Source organism: Pelobates fuscus, chromosome 3 (assembly GCF_036172605.1).
Source record: "Pelobates fuscus isolate aPelFus1 chromosome 3, aPelFus1.pri, whole genome shotgun sequence".
In the NCBI taxonomy this organism is placed as follows: Eukaryota; Metazoa; Chordata; class Amphibia; order Anura; family Pelobatidae; genus Pelobates; species Pelobates fuscus.
This window is the reverse complement of record NC_086319.1, coordinates 187,249,884-187,271,174: the sequence shown is the minus strand read 5'-3', so window position 1 is coordinate 187,271,174 and position 21,291 is coordinate 187,249,884. Positions and strand designations below refer to the sequence as shown.

The 21,291-nt window shown below is 37.3% G+C and overlaps 1 protein-coding gene across 1 annotated transcript in view; it reads right to left on the bottom strand.

Moving 5' to 3' along the window:
- Positions 1–1,266: 1,266 nt before the first annotated feature.
- Positions 1,267–21,291, bottom strand: part of CD9 (CD9 molecule) — a 39,120-nt gene continuing 19,095 nt past the window's right edge. The window contains exons 2-8 of the mRNA XM_063447823.1: positions 17,356–17,458; positions 15,577–15,674; positions 12,963–13,037; positions 9,078–9,191; positions 7,755–7,850; positions 7,197–7,280; positions 1,267–1,661 (exon numbers count right to left, since the gene is read on the bottom strand). Coding sequence (XP_063303893.1) covers positions 1,596–1,661; positions 7,197–7,280; positions 7,755–7,850; positions 9,078–9,191; positions 12,963–13,037; positions 15,577–15,674; positions 17,356–17,458 — 636 coding nt within the window. The 3' untranslated portion in view covers positions 1,267–1,595. The remainder of the gene's footprint in view (positions 1,662–7,196; positions 7,281–7,754; positions 7,851–9,077; positions 9,192–12,962; positions 13,038–15,576; positions 15,675–17,355; positions 17,459–21,291) is intronic.

Sequence of the window (21,291 nt, the reverse complement as noted above, 5' to 3'; positions counted from 1 at the left end):
TGAATTTGCCACATTTGAACTCAAATCAAAGTATAAAAACATATCAAGTATTATATAATGGAAATGGGATCTAAGCTAAATTTCAAGTGCCATGGCAAAGGGTCAGATAAACTTATTTTTAAGAAGCTTGCAACATTTCAAAAATCAAGTACTGTGGATCTAAATACTTATGTCAAATGTGAGATTTTTTTTTTTATGTTTAATATTTTTGCTATGGAAACTCCCTAGCCAGTGTAGGAGCGGTTCAAATGCCAGCATGCTGGCAACATGGCCTGTGAAAGCAGACTGTAGGAGGAGCTGAGGACAGACCGGAGGTGGAATTTACATGAAGAGTAACACCCATTAAAGTTGAGCCATGAAGCAGAGGAAATGGCAGTGCTGGAACAAGCTATGATGAGTAAAATCTCAGTATTTTACACTGAATGAAGCATTTATCTCTACTATACATGATGTATACAATGTATTTGGGCAGAATTTAGCTACAGCTTTGAAATACCTCTTCTGCAACTGTCACTAGTCTAATACTATCCTTACCTTTTTGTGTCATTTTACCCCACTCCCTCTAGCCTGTAAGCTCATTGAGCAGGGCCCTCAACCCCTCTGTTCCTGTGTGTCCAACTTGTCTGGTTACAACTACATGTCTGTTCGTCCACCGATTGTAAGGTGCTGCGGAATCTGACGGCGCTCTATAAATAATAAAATAATAATAATAATAATAAATAATACAACTAATTTGTAGCTTATAGAGGTCAGTTAATTGTTAGAGTTCCCAGATATGATGGGACCTCATAACATACATTTCAAAAAGAGGGGCATGTTTCATTTCTCTAGCAATGTGTTGGGGGAGGGCATGGCATTTATTACTAAATTATTGTATGAATGATTTATTAAACTAAGCAAGCATCTACAAACAAGGTTGAAGTATATGTATACATACTCATTTATGTCTAAACCCAATTCGTTTAAAACCCTGATATTTCAAATACAAGCTTATAGTGGAGCTTCTTTTTCTTGCATATAACCAAGGCATTTGGATCCAATGAATTGTGGCACACCTCTGTAAGCAGAAAACATGGGAGATGAGCAACTAAACTTAAAACTTTTCAGTACTTATTTTCGGGAGGCCAGAAATGTATACATAGCTGCATCAGCAGCTGGCTCATCAGCTACCGGATTCCTACGGATCAACTTGTCCAGACAGCTCTATACAGATGCATGTTAATAGTTAAGATCAGAAACAATACACATTTTATAATTTTTTTTTTTTTTTAATTAAGTACCAAATTATATTCAACATAAGTTATATTTTGATTAGGATTTTAAGAAAGCAAACCGATTAATCTAAATTGGGTACACTGAATACAGTCTTTTGTAGTTATACAATATATATATATTTGTGTGTATTTAACCCATCAACAAATCATGTACCTTGTATCATTGGTTTACAATTTAGACTTATAGTAGCAAAAACATAAAAAAGGAAAGCAAACATTGCATTAAAAGAAAAACAAAAATATAGCACAACTTCTTAGAAAATGAGGTTTGGAACATTATGAAGTCATTCCCCCATATTAATGTTTCTATACAAATCTCCATTATACCATTTCCCTGTTATTTCGGATTGCACAACAGAGAACCATGCTGAAGATCATGCCAAATATCTGGAAAAGAAAAGAGACAAATTCATTAAAAAAAAAAAAGTCTCTTTAACGTGGATATTTGTACATTTATAATTTAGCAGGGATCAGAGAGAGTCCAACTCCTTTCAAGAAATGTCAACTTATGAAATTGGACTCACAATGAAATTTCAAACAGTTTCAGTTTGTACAAAAAAGATCAGTAATGTAAAATGTTAGCTCCCTTGATGGAGAACTATTTTAGATGGGAATTATTCCAGCGAACGTGCTCTGCCAATGAATTATGTCCAAATACGGACAAAATAAATACTGTAAATGTGGTTTCTCTGGGTGCTCACAATACTAAGCTCAAGTTTCCATTCCACTTTAAGGATCAAAATGTTTGAAAATGGTGTGCCTATATACTGTACTTCTACTGAAGTACTTCTCAACTACTTAGATAGATCATGAATGTAACGGCTGTAAAACCAGCATCACACTTATTAGGAGACTATCTTTTATCTGTTAACCCAGTCACATAACTTGCATTTACCTTTTATGGGATGTTCATTTAAAAAAAAAAAAAAATTAATGTAGCTTTAAAGATTAAGCAACTGACTTCACAATCCTACTCAGTCCTGGCACGGTCAGTTCAAAGTTTACATTGGAGAAGAAACAGAACACATTGTCTCTGTTTCACCTTCTCCACCTTCACCTCCATGTGGATATTGGAAGCAAACTGTATGGACATCTCTCTGCTGATGGGTTGGTACAGAGGCGGATTTATATCAAAAGTAAAAGGCAGAGCTCCTGTCATAGAGCCCAAATGAAGGCCCTCCTTTCCAAACTAGAGGTAACTGAAGTATTAAGGATTTCTACATTTTTTTTATTTATTAATTTTTTTATTTTTCGAAAATGTATCACAATAGACAGTACAGGACTTTAAAAAATAGACAATAAAACAATAAATACGTTCCGACAGTTCTAGCCCTCTAAGATACTGAATCTTTTAATTTATTACCCTTAATTATCCTCTTAATTATAAATTAGACGACATACCAAATTTAGTATCTTTACTTCAACTTGAGAGAACCTTAAATAGCTATTTACTGTCTATGATAAACCATGTAAACATAAAAACAAAACAAACATAAAGTCATACTGTGCCGAGGTCTATATATCCTGATAGATAATGCCTTACTATGGGGCTTGATATTTTCCCCTTTACTTATAATTTTCTTATACTTTCTCTTTTCTTCTTTTTTTTTTTTTTTTTTTGTTTTAAAGAAAATGTACGTTATTAATAGCCAAAAAAACGGCTTTATATAGAGATGCAAAATATAGAAGCATTACAGCCCCATGAACCTTATCAACAGTGTTAGCTCTGTAAGATGTAAAATTATTAAGACATTTTTCTGATCTGTCTATATTCATAAGTTATTTGTCACAGTAAGTTTATCATCTTTTATTCTTCTCAAAAAAATTGTTTTTATTATTGTTCACTACGTAGTTTTTAACAGTAATGTCCAATACTCATACTGTGCTAAAATCAAATAATGGATACCACTATTTTCCTTATGTAGGGCTTAACTTTTTTACCCATTCCTCCCATTGTTCTATTCTTGGATTAGTATAGTTGTCTTGTCTCAGGATTCCAATCTCCATTTTGCAATGGTTCAGGACCTGAAAATTTTATCATGTCCCAAGAGGGGGAATCAGATAATTTCCAATATCTCGCCAATGTTGTTTTAGTCTCCGTTAAGATGTGAATCACTATATCTTTTTTGCTTCTTGAAATTCTAGGCCAACCTAGATGTAATACGAAAGACTTACAGGTAAAGTCAAGATCTACTTTTATCACCTCTTGACAAAATGTTGCTACTTTATTCCACAGTTGACTTAGGTTTGGGCACGACCACCAGATGTGGACATAGTCTGCTCTAGATGAGCCACATCTCCAACACTTATATTGAGAGGATGAGTACATTTTTGCCAGTTTAGTGGGGACAGAATGCCATCTATTAATGATCTTATAATCACTTTCAGATGAATTTAAACAATGAATAGCCTTAGTTACGGCATTATTTGCATTTATCCACTCATTTCTTGTAATAGTAACCTGTAGGTCTTTTTCCCAAGATACAAGGGCTGGAAATGTTGGGCTTGATTTATATAATTTATATAGTTTAGCACAATGTGATACTAATTTTTTATTACTTTTAGAGTCAATTAAATTCATGAATGTATGTAATCCTTCAGATGACTCTATGGCCCTATGTTTATGTAAAAATGCTTTATCCTTAAATATGTAAATTTCTCTCTATAGGGAAGGGAAAATAGCTGCCCAATGTCCTCAAAGGACATAATTTGATTCTGTTGCATTATTTGGTCTATATTATTAATACCATTAGCCGTCCAGTTTTTTATTTTTAAATCTTCTATATTGACTGTCAAAATGTTGAAAGTTATATCCGTGATAATTTTATCCAGTATCTTAAGTCTCTTTTTCCAATTTTTCCACTGCCATAATAAATTATCCGTAATAAGGCTTATGTTTGTATTATTTCTCTTTTGTAGACTCCAAAATATAGCCAATAAGTCTGGAGATCCCAGTCTTGTAGCTTCTATTTTTGCCCAGGCTTCCTCTGCGGAGCTCTCCTTTAATGATATAATTAAATGAGCCAATGCGCATGTCTCATATGTCTCTAGAATATCTGGGACCCCCAACCCACCCTTTTTGGAACTCATATTTAGTATTTTTTTATTCACCCTCGGTTTTTTTTTCAGCCATATAAACTTCTCAAAAGCTGTCTGTATCATTGTAAGGCATGGTTTGGGAATTTTAAGAAGTATCATGCGGAATATATAGCTCCATTTGGGCATTAAATATGATTTTACAACATTTATTCTCCCAATCCATGATATCTCTGCAGTTCTTAAGTCTTTAAGTTGTTTATTTATTTGTTTCATCATAGGGAGAATATTGTTCTCTATGATTTTATTTGTATAAATTTCTACATTTTATCTTTCAGATTCCACTTTAAAGTTGAAGGGACTGAAAATCTCTGAACGGTCTGTGAATGTTCAACTGTGAATAACTGCTCAATTTAGTGAAATTAATTTCAACTATTTCATGGAACAATATTGCTGCATGCAATGGGAAATAACATTCACAAACATTTCCAATTATAAACCAATATTCTACAAGAGTGCTGTCCAACTTCGTAAGTGTTAAATCCCTTTATATTTATTTAAATCACTCGCTCATATATCCCATATCACTCTCTCATATATCCACCTCCCTTCCCTTATTTCATCTCTTCCTCCCATGGATATTCTCAAATTCTCTTTTAATCACCAATTTCCTTTAACATTCCCAACTCAGCTCATTACAGCTTTACATTATATTTATCACCCTTCCCCTGCTTAGTATGGTCCATTTTCCTTTAAAATCAACGCTCTCATATTTAATGTCCTTACTCTCCTTCCTAATATCATCTTCTCTTAATTTAATCCTCTAAGCCATCCATTTTCATAATCACTTATTCTATTTCGCCTATCCCTCATACTCCTCTTCTTCTTCAGTCTTTTTCATTAAGTATCTAACTGCAATACTGATTGTAGTATATGTACTCTCTGAATTACCCAGTTCAGCTTTCCTTCCCATTTCAATTCTCCTTCCGTCCCTTAATCATACACCATACCATTTCCTACAACCCCTTTCTATCTCCCTAACCATCTTTCACGCATCACTCTTCCATTTTTCCCTATCTCTGTTATTTCAAATCTCGTTAGTTTCACTCATTGCTGGAGTCTGTGCTGGTATCAGTGACATCAGTCATGTTAATATTACTGCCTCCTGTCACAGATACCAGCATGGGTAACCAGATAAGAAACATACCTACACATGGACTGTTCTGCTCAAGAATTTACACAGGTCTCTCCGCTTTCTCTTCGACTTGGTGTCCCAACTTCTCCATATAGTTATGATTGTTTTAACATAAAAAAACTAAAAAGTGACTGTACAGTATGTGGCAGTATATGGCAGAGTCCACTGATATCACCACAGTATTACCGTATCTAAAGTGGTGGAGGACCTTAACTGTACCTAGAATTCTGCCTTTACAAGCCTGTACCACTGTGTAGATAATCGGCTTCTGCGTAAGCCGCACTGCATTCTGCCTTGTACACCTGTCTTTAATATGCTACTGTGGGCTTCTGCGCAAGCCATATTATTGCAACGACATCCACACATTAATTATGTGTCACGCACGAAAATAAAGAATTAAAAAAAAAATAATAAATAATTTACACAGGGTTATTCCCTAAAAAGTCAGAAATGTCAGGAATTTAAAGTAAATTCCAAATGCAATGCCAAGATAGTTCTACTGGGAAAAAAAAAAAATCAGCTATTCTTCCAGTATGTACAAATACAAAAAGAGAAGTCCTGCGCTTAGTCCCATTACTGCTGGGCCAGCAGCAACGACTACAATACACATCAGCCCCAATATATAGTAATAACCAAAGAAAAGAAAATGTTACCTGCGCTTTCTCCTTAATCCCTATGTATAGTTAGACAAATGGGGGGGTCTGCCTTGACGTTGGCAGGCGGGCATTCCCACCAATGGCCATTGGAGCAACTAAATGACCTCCATTTGTCTAAATATACATAGGGATTAAGGAGAAAGCGCAGGTAACATTTTCTTTTCTTTGGTTATTACTATATATTGGGGCTGATGTGTATTGTAGTCGTTGCTGCTGGCCCAGCAGTAATGGGACTAAGCGCAGGACTTCTCTTTTTGTATTTGTATTTACTTTGTATCACACAGCCTGGTTACAATGCTGCTGCCCATCCCATGTGTTCCCTATTAAGGGTTAATAAGTATAGGGGTGTATATAAAAAATACCCCTTTCTGACTCATTAGAGATTTCTTTGCCAGAAGCTCAAGGAAGCAGGCTGAAGGGTCAGTGTTAGGACCCGCTTAGGGGTGTCTGCCTTGACGTTGGCAGGCGGGCATTCCCTCCAATGGCCATTGGAGCAACTAAATGACCTCCATTTGTCTAACTATACATAGGGATTAAGGAGAAAGCACAGGTAACATTTTCTATTCTCCCAGTATGGCGTTTTTGGCCTTAAATTTAAAATTAACTTTAACATTTAAAGGATCACTATAGTGTCGGGAAAACAAAGCGGTTTTCCTGACACTATAGTGCCCTGAGGGTGCCCCTCCCGTGGTGCTGAAGGGGTTAAAACCCCTTCAGCAGCTTACCTTATTCCAGCGTGCCTCCAGCGTGGCAGATGCACCTCTAGTGGCTGTCCGGAAGACAGCCACTAGAGGCTGGTTTAACCCCAAATGTAAACATAGCAGTTTCTCTGAAACTGCTATGTTTACATCTGAAGGGTTAAAACCTGAGGGACCTGGCACCCAGACCACTTCATTGAGCTGAAGTGGTCTGGGTGACTATAGTGTCACTTTAAGGTTGACTATTCTCACTTGAATAACCCTGATGGACCTCAATTACATTAAATATTATATTTTCAGGTTAAAACACTGGAGAACAAAAAAAAAAGTCACTAACCATGATTACAGCTATTCCAATTCCTACTGCTCCAATGATATGTAATTTGGTATTAAAAACCTTCTCAATGGCTGCAGGGCAGTTCTGAAAGAAAGAGGTAAAACAAGATTTGTTTTATGGACAGTACTGATTAAACAAAACATTTACTGTTAATTATGCTGCGTGTGCACACTTGTTTAGGATCTTTCAACGCACAATTGGTGTTTCTTATAAAAGAAAGTTAGTGAAAAACATCTAAAAGTGGAGGAGTTGGCCTAGAAGTCTATTAAATCCTGCTATTTTTTTTATTATTTTTTTTAAATCACTTTCACCAGCACAGTTCTAAACAACAGCACATTTAAACCAATAAATACAAAATGAAGACATCTTACTTGTGCCACTGGGTTTAATGCTGAGGAACTCACTGACAAATATGGAGAGGCCAACACATTAAAGGGAATTAAGAAAATTTGTCTACATCAGATAGCATGTCTACATGTAATTTAATGTGTTTTAATGTAAGACCAAGCTCTGTGTTCCAAGACAGATACACTTTAAACTGAATATATTTCTTTGTACCTGAGTTGTATAAGCAGTAAGGATTCCGTTCTCACCAGGGCATATTTCACTTAACGTAGCAGGATTCAACGTTCCTTTGTCTCCACAGCATTCAAACTAAGGAAGGAGAAATAAATAAAACAATTTAAACAAAACAAAAAAGTCCTTAGCAATTTGTTGTTCTGGACAACATGACTTTAAATTTGTTAAAATTTTACTGGAAATGTCAAAATAAAGTGACGCTAAATAATGACATGTAACTGGTTGCAAGGCTCTCGATAGAAAAGCTGTTCGTCCAACATGCTTGCACCAAATAAAGCAAAGTTTAAAGGACCACTATAGTGCCAGGAAAACACTAATTTTCCTGGCACTATAGTGCCCTGAGGGTGCCCCCACCCTCAGGGTCCCCCTCCCACCCGGCTCTGGAAAGGGGAAAAGGGGTAAAACTTACCTTTTTCCAGTGCTGGGCGGGGAGATCTCTGCCTCCGATCCACCTCCGTTCCGCCCCGTCGGCTGAATGCGCACGCGCGGCAAGAGCTGCGCGCGCATTCAGCCGGTCGCATAGGAAAGCATTTACAATGCTTTCCTATGGACGCTTGCGTGCTCTCACTGTGATTTTCACAGTGAGAATCACGCAAACGCCTCTAGCGGCTGTCAATGAGACAGCCACTAGAGGATTTGGGGGAAGGCTTAACCCATTAATAAACATAGCAGTTTCTCTGAAACTGCTATGTTTATAAAAAAAAATGGGTTAACCCTAGCTGGACCTGGCACCCAGACCACTTCATTAAGCTGAAGTGGTCTGGGTGCCTAGAGTGGTCCTTTAATGAGGAGGCAAATAAGAATCCACTACACAAATAGATACATACCACATGCCCACGTGTTAATGTAAAAGTACAAATCTAAATCCATCACTCCATATCCAAGCTCACCATTTGTTCACTTCTCTTTGTGTAACAAGAGTTACACAATTTTTGCTGCTACACTAAATACCAGATGCTTGGCTAAGTCTTCAAAATCTTGACTTTTGCAGTTACACTAGGCCTACAGAAAAATGTACTAATCTATTGTTCTATCCATTGCTAGATTTGTTGTTTATATTGTTAAAACATGGTATCCACTCAAATAACTTTCAGAAGAAGTTGGCTAGATCTATAGCTTCTTTGCGTACTTATAGGAAGTTCTAGATCACTATCAGGTGCCATTTTGTGTCCCACCTCTTGCAACCGAGAAGATCCACAGAAAAAGCAGGAGTGCACCATTAAATGTCAGATATTCAACATTAGGCACATTGCATTAAATTCAAATACACTCAAACCTTTGTAAAACAGAAATTTAACTCACAGCCTTGTGGATTCCAATCAGAGTTCCTTTCAGAGCTTCCTTTTTGGAATTCTCTTGAGTATTTTGATATTGTTGTAAAGTGTCCGTATAAAATGATTTCAGTTCTTCAACAATCTATAAGGAAACAGAATTTAAAAAAAATATAAACATGAAAAAGTGAAAAACCACAACATACGACCCTTATCAAAACTCTTAACATCAGTTCCTCCCCTCCAAGAAACTGAAAAACTACTACATTATTCAGGATCTATAATGGAGTCATTTAATGTGTTTTATACACTGCATACCACATGGAAATTGGTACTAAATAGAGGAAGTATACCAGAGTGAGATCATACACACAACAGAAGAGCAAGAGAGCCACAATCTAGCTTCCTGCATGTAGTTTTACATTCCTGTATGTTTGAAACACTGATCAGGTCACAAAATATGGTGAAAGTAATATAAATCTAACTGAAGAATGCAGAACACCAAACAGTCAAAGAGAAGTTTTAAAAGCAACGCAGTTTTAGAAAAAAAACACTCCAAGCACCAGTATCTTAACCTGTTGTGGTTATGGTGCCGTGATTGCCCTAGCAGTCACCCCTAGTAAGGACTGAAACAGGTCTGATGGGTGCCACAGCTCAGCGAGAGCTTTTTGGCTATCACTGAACTGCAGTAGAGGATTATTTGATTAGTTACAGTAGGGGAGGTGCCAGGTGATTCCAAGTAGTATGTAGTGGTTATGGTCCACAGTCCTTTTTATTATAAACATTTACATATATAGCACCAATATTTTGAGCATTACTTTACAATTATGCAACTGGGATATCTGTCAATATTATTTTGGATGTCAATTATTTAAGAGATGACAAGTGAGAAGTTAAAGGGATACCATAGGCACCGAGACCACTTCAGCTCATTGAAGTGGTCTGGGCACATAATCCCTATTGCACTTAGTGCTGCAATGTAAAACATTGTAGTTCCAGAGAAACTGCAATTATTAGATTGCAGGACTAAGACTACCTAGTTGTTAAACAACTTGTGGTCGCCTAACTGAAGCTGGATGTCCTCACACTCTGCATGAGGACATCCAGTGTCAGTAAGATCCCTACAGGAATGCATTGAAGCAATGCTTTCCTATGGGGAGGGCATAATGCATGCAAATATTGTCTGTCAATGTAACCTCTGCAGAGGTTCAGATTAGGGGATTAAGTGTAGCCCATCAGGATTCCATTCCTGAAGTGGTAGTTACAAAATAAATTCTTGTTTCAGGGCTTTACCCAGGGAAATATCCCTCGGATTGTGGACACTACAGACACCAGCCACAGGGATTGGGGAGCATATCTTCAGAAATGGACATTTACTGCAAGAGATATCCCTTCCAATCTTCTGGAATTGCTGGCTGTCTTCGGAACTATAAAGAATTTTCAACATCGGCTTGTACACAAATCAGTGACAAATTAGAAAAGACAATGCCAATGTGGTGGCATATATCAATAATCAAAGGTGAACTCTAAGTTGCAGAATGATGAGTCTGAGGATACCTCTTATGTTTTGGGTTCAACATCACCTTTTGGGTTTGGCAGCTATTCATCTTCCAGGATTACAGAACACTGGTAGACTTTCTTTTCTGGGTGGAGATTGATCCAGGGGAATGGTGCCTATTGGGTAAAGTCTTCCAGATTATAGTGGAGAGAGGGACATTCCTCACGTGGATCTATTGGCAACTTGCAGAAACAGCTAAGTCAACAGATTCTTATTGAGGCTCTAGGAAGAGACGCACATGCAAATGTCAATTCAACCTGGCATATGCCAGATTTCCACCCTTTCCTCTCTTCTGAAAAGATTATTGCAAGAGTCACTATCATCCTGACAGCTTTGTATTGGCCTCACAGACCACTGTTTCCTCTTCTTCTGAGCCTCTGCAAGGAACATTCATGGGATTTCCCCAAGAATTCCATCCCTCCTCCAATCAAGGTTCTGTGCTTCATCTAAACCCATCTTCCCTAGCCTGAAGGCATGGAGGTTAAAAGGGAAAGGCTAAAAAAAATTAAAGGTTTCTTCTCGGAGTAGTGGATAGCCTTTAGGAGGCCAGGAAGCATTCCACTTTAACTACATATTACAGTATGTTTCTTCTTCCAGGGCTATACCTAAGCAAGATATACAAAATACCTCTACCAGGGATGTTCTGGAATTCCTACAATCTGTACTTAAGGAGTTGTGTTATAATACTTTGAAGGTGCATGTTTTAGCTCTCTTTGCCCTTATTAACCACAAATGGGCCTTTGACATGGATGTAGCCAGATTTCCCAGAATGGCTCCTGAGGTGGCTTCTACTTTTCATATAAACTAAGAAATTGTGCTTTGCATTATGCAAAATTAACACCAGGAAATTGAGCTTTCAGTGCTTAACTTGGCAAGATGTTCAATGATCAATATTGATAGGTCCTCAAGCTGGCGCTCTTCTCAAAAGACTATTTATCATCCCTAATGGGCACAGGAGAGGTCTTCAAGCTTCTAAAGAAGCCATCAGTAAATTAATTGTTTCAGCCACTATAGAGGCTTACCAGGCCTAAGGAGTCCCTTTTCCTGATGAACTTAAGGCTCATTCTATTTTGTCCTTCTGCACTGCAGCAGCTAAAGTTTTTCCAGAACTGATTTGCAGAGTAGCTACTTGGTCCTCGGTCAACACGTTCATTAGACATTAGCAGTTGGATGTTAGAGAGGGGCAGTTTGATAACTTTGGAAAAAGTGTTCTCGCTCTGTCCAATTTTTAATTATGTTCCTTTTTTTCTAATGATTGGGTTAATGCATTTGCATTTGGTAATTTTGAGTGTGTGTATCCTTTCCTTCTCTGTTATTGCTTGGGTATTACCCATTGTTGTGCTGCCATGGATATGGAAAGGAAAGGAGATAATGTATTCCTACTTGTAATGTAATAATGTATTCCTACTTGTAATGTAATAATGTATTCCTACTTGTAATGTAATAATGTATTCCTACTTGTAATTTTCTTTTCCTTGTCATAGGCCAAGGCAGCACAAAAATCCCTTCCAGGGATATTGCTGGAAACAAGAATGAGGGTAAGAAGGGGTATTTGTAACTTTTCTTTTTATTTGTCCAACTAGGGATAGGGAGAAGCTACTTATTGTTATACTGTAATGGCCTATGATCAGAAAATGAAAAGAACGGCAAGGAGGAATACATTTTTTTCCTATTATATTAGATTCACAAAGTTGACAGCCATTTTTTTTATAGTTTACACAGAAAGAGCGATACAGTGGACTTATAACTGTTCCATAAACTACAAAGGCTCTCTTACGGGTAGTACAACATGATGTTTGGCCATGCGAGCAATCAGCAGGCTTTCTTGCAAAGTCTCTAAGTTCCCATTCAATCTCCATCTTGAATGGCACGCATTTAAACATGCAAATCACTAACACATTTTTCCCCATTTTGAACTCGTTACTATTAAAGAAGATACAAATAAAAATGTAATGGCTCATTAAAGAGTAACCCGTTGTATTTCCATGACAGAAAAGCACATTGCTAACATTATTACCCAATACATACAAGGCACGTGCAGGCTCTAGTAGTTTATTAACAGAGCAAGAGAAAAGCAATTATAAGTTAAACAGAGTGTACAATAAAAGAAGTTTAATGTGTAGGGAGACTGTATCTCCCATCGATGGGAGGTGTGACTAGGCTGCATAAAAATGTGACTTAACTCCTAAGTGACAGAATTGAATAGTGCGACTGCAGGGGCATGTTCTATACACCAAAACTGCTTTATTGAGCTAAAGTTGTTTTTGGTGTTTAGAGTGTTAAGTAGCAATGACTACCCAAAAGAAGAAGAACATTTACAACAAATACTACAAGTGATGATACAGGTTGGAAGCTTACCTTGTCTTTATTTGCAAATCCCCATATTCCTGCAGCAATTTCAACAGCGAAAATAACAAGGAGGAAGGCAAAAAACTAATGGGAAAAAGATAGATATTAATTATTGAAGATTACAGACATGGCAGTTGAATCATGCACAAGCTTTCTATTTAAAAGGATTGTTAAATATCAGAAAACAAGGATGTGATGGCAGTTATTTAAAAATGTGTTTGCAGGGTCATCATGCTATAACCAAGAATAGTCAGATTGGAAATTGGAAAGGTCCTACCAAATCTAGGAATATATTTTATTTGAATCCCTTAAACTGCTCTTGTGCAATGGGGGGATTTATAGAGGAACAACTAGTTGCCCTTTACTCTTTTAGTCCCCTGAGGAACTTGTTTTCATATTTAAGCTATTTGGGGTTTATGACCGTCATTACCCGCACAGTCCTATTCTGTTGACTCTAGGATCAAGTTCATATTGACCCTTAAGTCTCCTTTCCTTTTTTTTGTTCTTTTGCAATGGTTTGCTAAAATAAATCCAAAAACCAGCTGTGTGAAGTTAGCACTCTGTATTTTTAAATGAACACTATAGCTCTAGCGTTAGGAATACAAACAACGGTACTCCTAATGCTCTCCCCAATGATAAATGGGAAACTCCCTCCCCCACCCCTACCCAAAAACTTCATCGGAAAAGGCGAAATCCAACGCTCCTAACAGAGCAATGGGGCCTATTGCACATGTGTGGCAAGTGCTGCGCACACATTCAATCGCTCCCATAGGCATGCATTGCACCCTATGTTATTACATTTTAATTGAGCTGTGAAAATGAATGTGCTGGTTTGGTTTTGTAGATATAATGGTCACATTCACACCATTAGACTTCAATAACCCAGTGAATGTGGTATTATTGTGTAATGCACAAATATCTCCAGCACAAACATTATTTTTTGTGACACTAAGCAACACAAACAAAATATAATGTGCACTCTCTCTAAATCGTCACAAACTAAATTTTGCGGCATAAAAGAGAACAAACGCACCACAAACAAATGGTACTGTTCTCCACCTAGCAAGGGAGGAGGTGTGGGAAGCTGATCTTTCATCACTTACCTTAAGAAAAACAAGGTCCCCACCACCTGGTAGGTCCATAATATTGGGGGTTACGTTCATTGAATGAGAGTTTGTCAGTTGTTATAGATTGTTTTTATTTTGCAGCCCTTGGTTGCATGTTTAATTACTCGAGAGATACCAAACAAGTTTTGAGTATTTTCTTTGAAAATCTCCAGGTGGCAAAGGGCTCATACCTTGTAACAATGGATGTAATGTATTTTATTCGATCACTTTACATCTTCTGAATTTAAAAGAGATTAGTTATCATTTGGTTCGATCTAGTGGTTGCTGCACTTTATCATGTTTATGGTGCAATATTTCCCCATCCTATGCCAACCTGTATTTGGATTGGTAGGTACCCCTATTGTTTAAAGGCAACTTATTTATATTTAGTGCTCCACTAGGTTTATGTGAGTGGGTTTGTGTCACTCAATTCACCTCTCACCTCTGAGTGGTTTGTGCATTTAGGTGATGCTCCCTCTATACTGGACAGCGGCTCTGTCAACCTTTGGACTGACTATAACACTAAGTTTTTTAATATTGCAGGAAATGTAATCATTCATTCAAAATCTATCCAGTTCCCACTGAACGGAGCAGCTACAAAGTTGGATGGAGAATGAGATTCTAATCCACTTGGTCTTGATAAGTTAATCACAGTGATGTAATGCTAAAAGGAGCCTAATACTGCTGTACGTTGGTGATTTTCTATAGAGGATTACAAAAAGGAATTGTGTTTCTTAAGGAGCAATGATGGAATTGCAGGTTTGATTGTCATGTTATGCTGTATAATTATCATGAGGATGGACAATCATCTTGGCAAAACTGCCAGGTAGGGACTTTAAATCCATCTGTGAACCAATGATCACTGTTATAAAGATTTTCCATAGTTGGATTTAATGTGAAACTCACAGAGAAAAAAAAAACAAAAACAAAAAACACAAATACAAAAGTACCATCATTTGTACATCTCTGAGATAGAGGGGTCCTTATTAGAAAAGGTACATCCTAGTGTGGGAACACTCTAAACACCACAACCAGTACAGCCTGCTAGCAGGGATGCCCTGACGCTGCCTCAAATGAGTGGTCAAAACATTTTAGTACAGTTTGACAACTTATCTTGAAACATGGCAGGAGAAGCCATGTGTCCATATAAAATAAACAATACTCTCAGCCAGTCAGCGAGGTACTGCATAACTCAGTATTGCTAACCAAACTCTACTGCAGCAGAAGATCAGAAGCAGGACTGTGCCCACAGGTTCCTGGCGTGACCTAGGTAACGTGCCATCCATACTAAAATGTTTTGAGTACACACACACTCATTATACATAAAAGATGTGGAAAAAAAAAAACAACTTTTATTAATTATGATTGTAGTTTTACTTTTGTGTTTGTAATATTGCAAATTTTAATGTCTGATCTATACAATGAAGAAAAGAAAATCCCTGCTCCAAATTATATATAAAAATATATACATTACATACTTTTTTTTATTATTTCTGAGTAGAACAAATTAATATTACCAGTCCAAGCATGCACTCCGACTCCTGAATTGCACCACAGCAGCCCAGAAATCCAACCAACATCATAAGTGCTCCGGCTCCGATCAAGATGTAAACTCCTGCAATCACAGATATATCTCAAAAACAGGGAAATGTCAATGAAATGGCAGTGATTTGTGGTCATGATTAAGAGCTCTGCCTGCAAGGAAGAAGAGTATCATGTTTGTCGCCAGCACACTGTGCATGCTGACAACAGATACAAAATATGTACAGAATTGACATTAGGCAGCCCGGAAGAGAGATTTGAGTCTCGTCTCATGTGCTGGGAGTGCAACTAGCCCCAAGCACACAATTAAGAATAACTTCTGTGCAGGGTTTCAAGCAGAAACATAGCACATACCGACTCATATCACCATGACCACTTCAAATCACTGAAGTGGTCATAGTGGTTGGAGTAACCCTTTAAGTTGTAGTCATCTTGGGGCTTAGAGCATCATATTAAATAATTAAGGTGATTCACTAAAAGTACTAATTAGGTCCTTAACCCCTTAAGGACACATGACATGTGTGACATGTCATGATTCCCTTTTATTCCAGAAGTTTGGTCCTTAAGGGGTTAAAGGGAAACTACAGCCACCCAAACCACTTCAGCTCATTGAAGTTGCATGGGTGCATTTTCTAAGTTTACCTTAGTCCTGCAATGTAAATCGCTGCAGTTTTTCAAAAACTCTTGCAGTACTAAGACTGGCTCTAGTGACTGTCTAACAGAGAGCCACTAGTGGCGCTTCTGGGAGTTTTCTGGACTATAGGTCCCCTAGACTCTAGGTCATTCTCTGCATGAGAATATCCAGTGTCTGTGAAAACGCCATAAGAAAGCATTGAGGCAGTGCTTTCCTGTGGGGAGGACCTAATGCACTTGCACTTGGTGCTTTGAAGGGGGTATACTTTATTCCTTTATCATACTTTTCCTGTGGCTACACAAAATGCTCACTAACGCAGAAATTCCACCTGGACCAGCTCTATTTCCATCATATGGTGATTCACGGACACGGTCATTTTATATGTTAAAGTTGATGGACATGGAGAGTTGCAAAGACAGCACATTGTAACCAAACTTGTCGTTTAAAAATATACCTTGCATTTAAACACTGATATTCATTGTAATATTTATGTTTACCTGATTTTTGTAGACAATTTCACCCCCACCACCCAAAAAAAAAATACTGAAGTATTTTTTTACATTTCCCTAAAGTGACTCCGTCATCTAATCTCCCATTTCCTTTTCTTTTCCTGTTTCAGAATATTCATCTGTTAATTTCTGACCTTTTTATATTTGAAAACACAAGACTACTTTGTAAGGCAAGCTCCAAAGCTCGACTGCCTTTCTTAATTGAGAAAAGAAGAGGAACTTGCCCTAGGCTCCATTCTTTGTCAAAATTGTCAAGTGTAGGAAAAATACACAAGACAGATAAGTCCCTACTTTGTCATATGTTTTAAAGAGAAACAGATCAGATATGAAGAAGAGACAACTCTGAAAAAGGAAGAGGAAACAATTGGAAAAAAAAAGGCACGTTTGGTGTGATGGAACCACTTAAAGCGAGAATTCAAATTGAACTTTAAAGTTTAGGCCAAAGGAAACAGAGCATAATGCACAGAATTTTCCAATTCAGATATGTTGGGATTTAAAATTCACTTTAAATTCTCTGTTTAGTAAATAATCATTCATACATAATAAACGACCAACGCTTGCTATGGCCTAAATCAACCAGCACACACAATGAACAGGATAGAGAAACTTACCAGTGTAGAACGAACTTGGGTTTGTATCTGATTCAAACATACTTTTCGTTTGACCATCGAATCGAAGCCATAATCCTATTGCAAGCACAGCCGTTCCAGCAAGCTACCATGATAAAAAAAAAAAAAAAAAATGGAAACATTTTAATAAATGGCAGTTCTTCAATTCTTATATTTGGTGTCACTTACACCAAAACTTAATACTACACCATCTACAAGAAAGAGTTCTAGCAGGATGTTTATGAATGGAATAAAATAGCGGTGCAAAGTTCTATTAGTGGTGCTATTTCCATGGAAACCAGTGATAATGCTAGCTTAAGCATGGAAACTAGGCAGAATGCTTGGTGAAATTCCATCATGGGAAGTACTCACATAATTACATTTAAAACAATAAGGGGTGACAATATCAATGCAGAATAAAAGCATATCTACGTGTTAACTTATAGAACCACTAAAATGGTGTGGATGCAGTTGCCTATCAGTGTTAACCATGCAATGTAAAACATTGCTGTTTTGTAGCAATTGCAATTACGGTATTCCAATGCAGGTTTCAAAACAGCTCTAGTGCCTACTACTAGAAGTTCTTCCTGTGAGAACAGAATCTCCGTTCCCTATCAAATTCTGCTCTCAGCTGCTGCGCATGTGCACAGAACATTGCAAGACCAGTATGAAATAGGAAGAAAGACAGGTAATACTAACCTTCAAACACTTGGGGGTGGGGGCATACACCTACATAGGTAAGGAATCACTACATGCATTAGGATTACATATTTGTATTCTTAAACACTATATAGTATCCTTTCAAATGCACTCTTGATTCATCAGAATAAAAAGCTAAACCTACAACATTGTTTTGTGCAGCTTTGGAAACGTCTTTAAAAACACATTCAATGCTTACTTCTAACATTATAAAAACTAGGGAAGATCTAAGCTTGAAATAGATGAAGTGAGCTCACATCTCCTTCCCACATTTTCCATCCATGCGACTGACTCACTGTTTCTCTGTTTAACAAAACAACACTGTGCAGCATCCATTTTAGAAGGAGACAGTTGATTACCAGGCAAAGCTCTGCTCAAACTGATTCTAGTTTCCCTAGCTTTCCTGGTCTGGAACTTTATCTTCCCATCAGGCTTTATTAATGGACATTTTCTAATGTACTAAATGAATGCTTGTAAGCTTGTCACAAGTTTGCCATCCTCAAAAACAGATCAAATTACAACACAATTGGGTACTGTGCCATTTTATATAGGAAATTGAGTCACAGTACAATAGTGGATTGCCAACACATACAATATACAGCAACATTTTCAACACAGACACCCTACCCAATTCTGTATTGCATATGATAATTATGAGCGTGCACAAAAACAAAACAAAAAAAAAATAACACACACAAACCAAAAGAGCACTTAAGGGTTTTGAACTAACTATGCTTTGGTTTTATTCTGATAGACTACAAATACATAACTTTTTTTGTGTGTCCATTTAAATATAGACTTGCTATATAAAGTTATTGAGGACTAACATTTTTATCAAGCTCAGCCAACCAACCGCTGTATGAGGTTGGTTGGATTTGTATTCCAAAGTGGTTTAGCAAGTGGTTGACTCACTATCCCATTACATTCAATACTAGTTTTAAATATAATGCCCTCCAGCTTTAGCCAGAATCTCCTAAAACATTTAATGTATTGTGAAACACAGAAATACATTATGTATTCAATATAAAAAAAAAAACAAGATATACTCACCTCTGTTGCAGTACGGTCATCTTCTGACATTTGTAGGTGTTACTCTTTGTGTAACACCCACCTCTGGTCAGTCATTTGGCCTTCTGTTATTTGCTCTACTTGGAGACACATTGCCAATCCTTTCCTACACTCCCTAGCCAGCACTAGCAACATTGGCTAAAGAGTTTCCATAGCAGCCACAGAGCATATGCAGTGGTTACTATGCTTCGGAAAGCATAGTATGTGGTCTTTTTCTGCTCTTTTGTCAATCAAATTATTGGCATAAAGTCTATGTGAGATGGGAGAATCTATACATTTGCTAGCAGTTCTGCTAGATCCATGTAGAGATGAAATGGTATGCTCTTTTAAGAGACAAAAGATCATAAGTGGTTTGGGACATGGCAGGTACCCTTCAAAGTGTTATTTTAAGCACCAAACCACTTCAGCTATCTGAATTGTCCATGGTGTCTGGAGTCGGTGGTACGTGCAGAGTTCAACAACTTTGCTCATGGAGGTGTAACAAGGGTTCACGGGTTAACGTCACTTCAGTGCACAGATCTATGCACAGAGGTGAATTCATTAATTATGAGTGATCCATTACATTTGCTCAATTAGCAGAGAAAAGCACCAGGGTGTCCCTACCATCAAAACCACCACTGTAGTGGTTATGAGAATTGGTGTAACACTTCAAAAGTGAAAGTCGTGTTGAAATGGAGTTTGTATGTACATGGTACCTGTGATTCAATCAAGAACTTGTTATGCATCATTTAAAAAACCAAAAATAACTATTGTGAATAACATTGTTAATCTTTTTGTATGAAATGTAACCATTTGACTGGGTTTTGTCTTTGACAATAGGTCGTGCTCAGACTTGAACATATTTTGTTTTGATTATCAGTACAAGTTACTGTTTATTGAATTAGTATAGCTAGAGATTGTGGCCCATTGATGATGTTGGTTAACAGTTTACATGTGCAACATATGACATTCAAAGGGTCACACTTACTGAACTAAAGTTGGGACATACTGCATCCCATTAATAGAATTACAACTCAAAATATTCACAAATATGAAAATTGGCAAGGATCCTAGAATGTCACTATAGCAACTATTGACTGGATTTGATCAACCTAAAATAATTATGCATTTATGTGACAAATTATGCATTAAAAGAGCATGAACATTGCAAATACAAAATAGCCCTGCCTCACTTTGTCAATCCGACTTTCTTGATGGTCAGGATTGAGTTCTTCATGATCATGGCCAATCAGATGCTTCTATATAGAGAATCACTGATGGCTCCATTGTGTGTAACACTACAGTGCACCAATACAAACGTCCTCATAGAGAAGCATTACAATACTCCTCTATGGGAAAACTTCAACACTGAATGTAAAGACATTGCCGTCTTTACATGGAAGTTGCTCCAATATCAGCTCAATTGACGGCAGGAATAGCATCGAGGCACCAGGAGCACTGTATTAAGCTGTAGTGGTATTGGCGATTTCAGAAATCTATATAAACGTTAGCCTTTCAAATTAGACTTACCTCACCAATTACATTTTCCTCCCTATTCAGTTATATCCTATTCTCCGTCCTCATCCCCCAAATGCAGGATGGCTACTTCTGTCTCTTCACCTTCCAATCTAGGAAGCCAACCTTCTTTCCCTAGTCACAATGCCCTCTTTCTCTGCAGTCCCAGACAGGATGTCTCTTTAACTTGCATAAATGGCATGATGCTCCTTTCTGATGATGTCCCAATACTTCCCTCTCCAGCCAGGATTTTGCCTTCACTCCCTCCCCAGTCAAGAGGTTACCTTTTTCCCCACCTCTATCCAGTGTCATTAAATGTAGGAATACTATTAAACCAGTTAGTATTTAACTTTGGGCTGAAAAATGTTCAAATATTAAAATTTAAAAATCCGTTAGTAAACAGGTTTTATATAGATTGCAACGTATATGTTGATGTAATTCAAATAGTTCAAACTAGTATAAAATATGTACATGTTTGAGTTTTGCATGTTTCAAATTCTCTTGTAGCATTTCACAGGTTTTAAAAGCAGTGTAATAAACTTATAAAACAGAGCTTCCCAAACCAATCCTTAAAAGGGGCACCACTTTTTAAAAAAATATATATATTTTTGTCTGTCTAGGGGCATTCTCAGGATTTAGGAGTGGTTTCTCCTCAACTGTTATGGAGTTAAGCGAGGA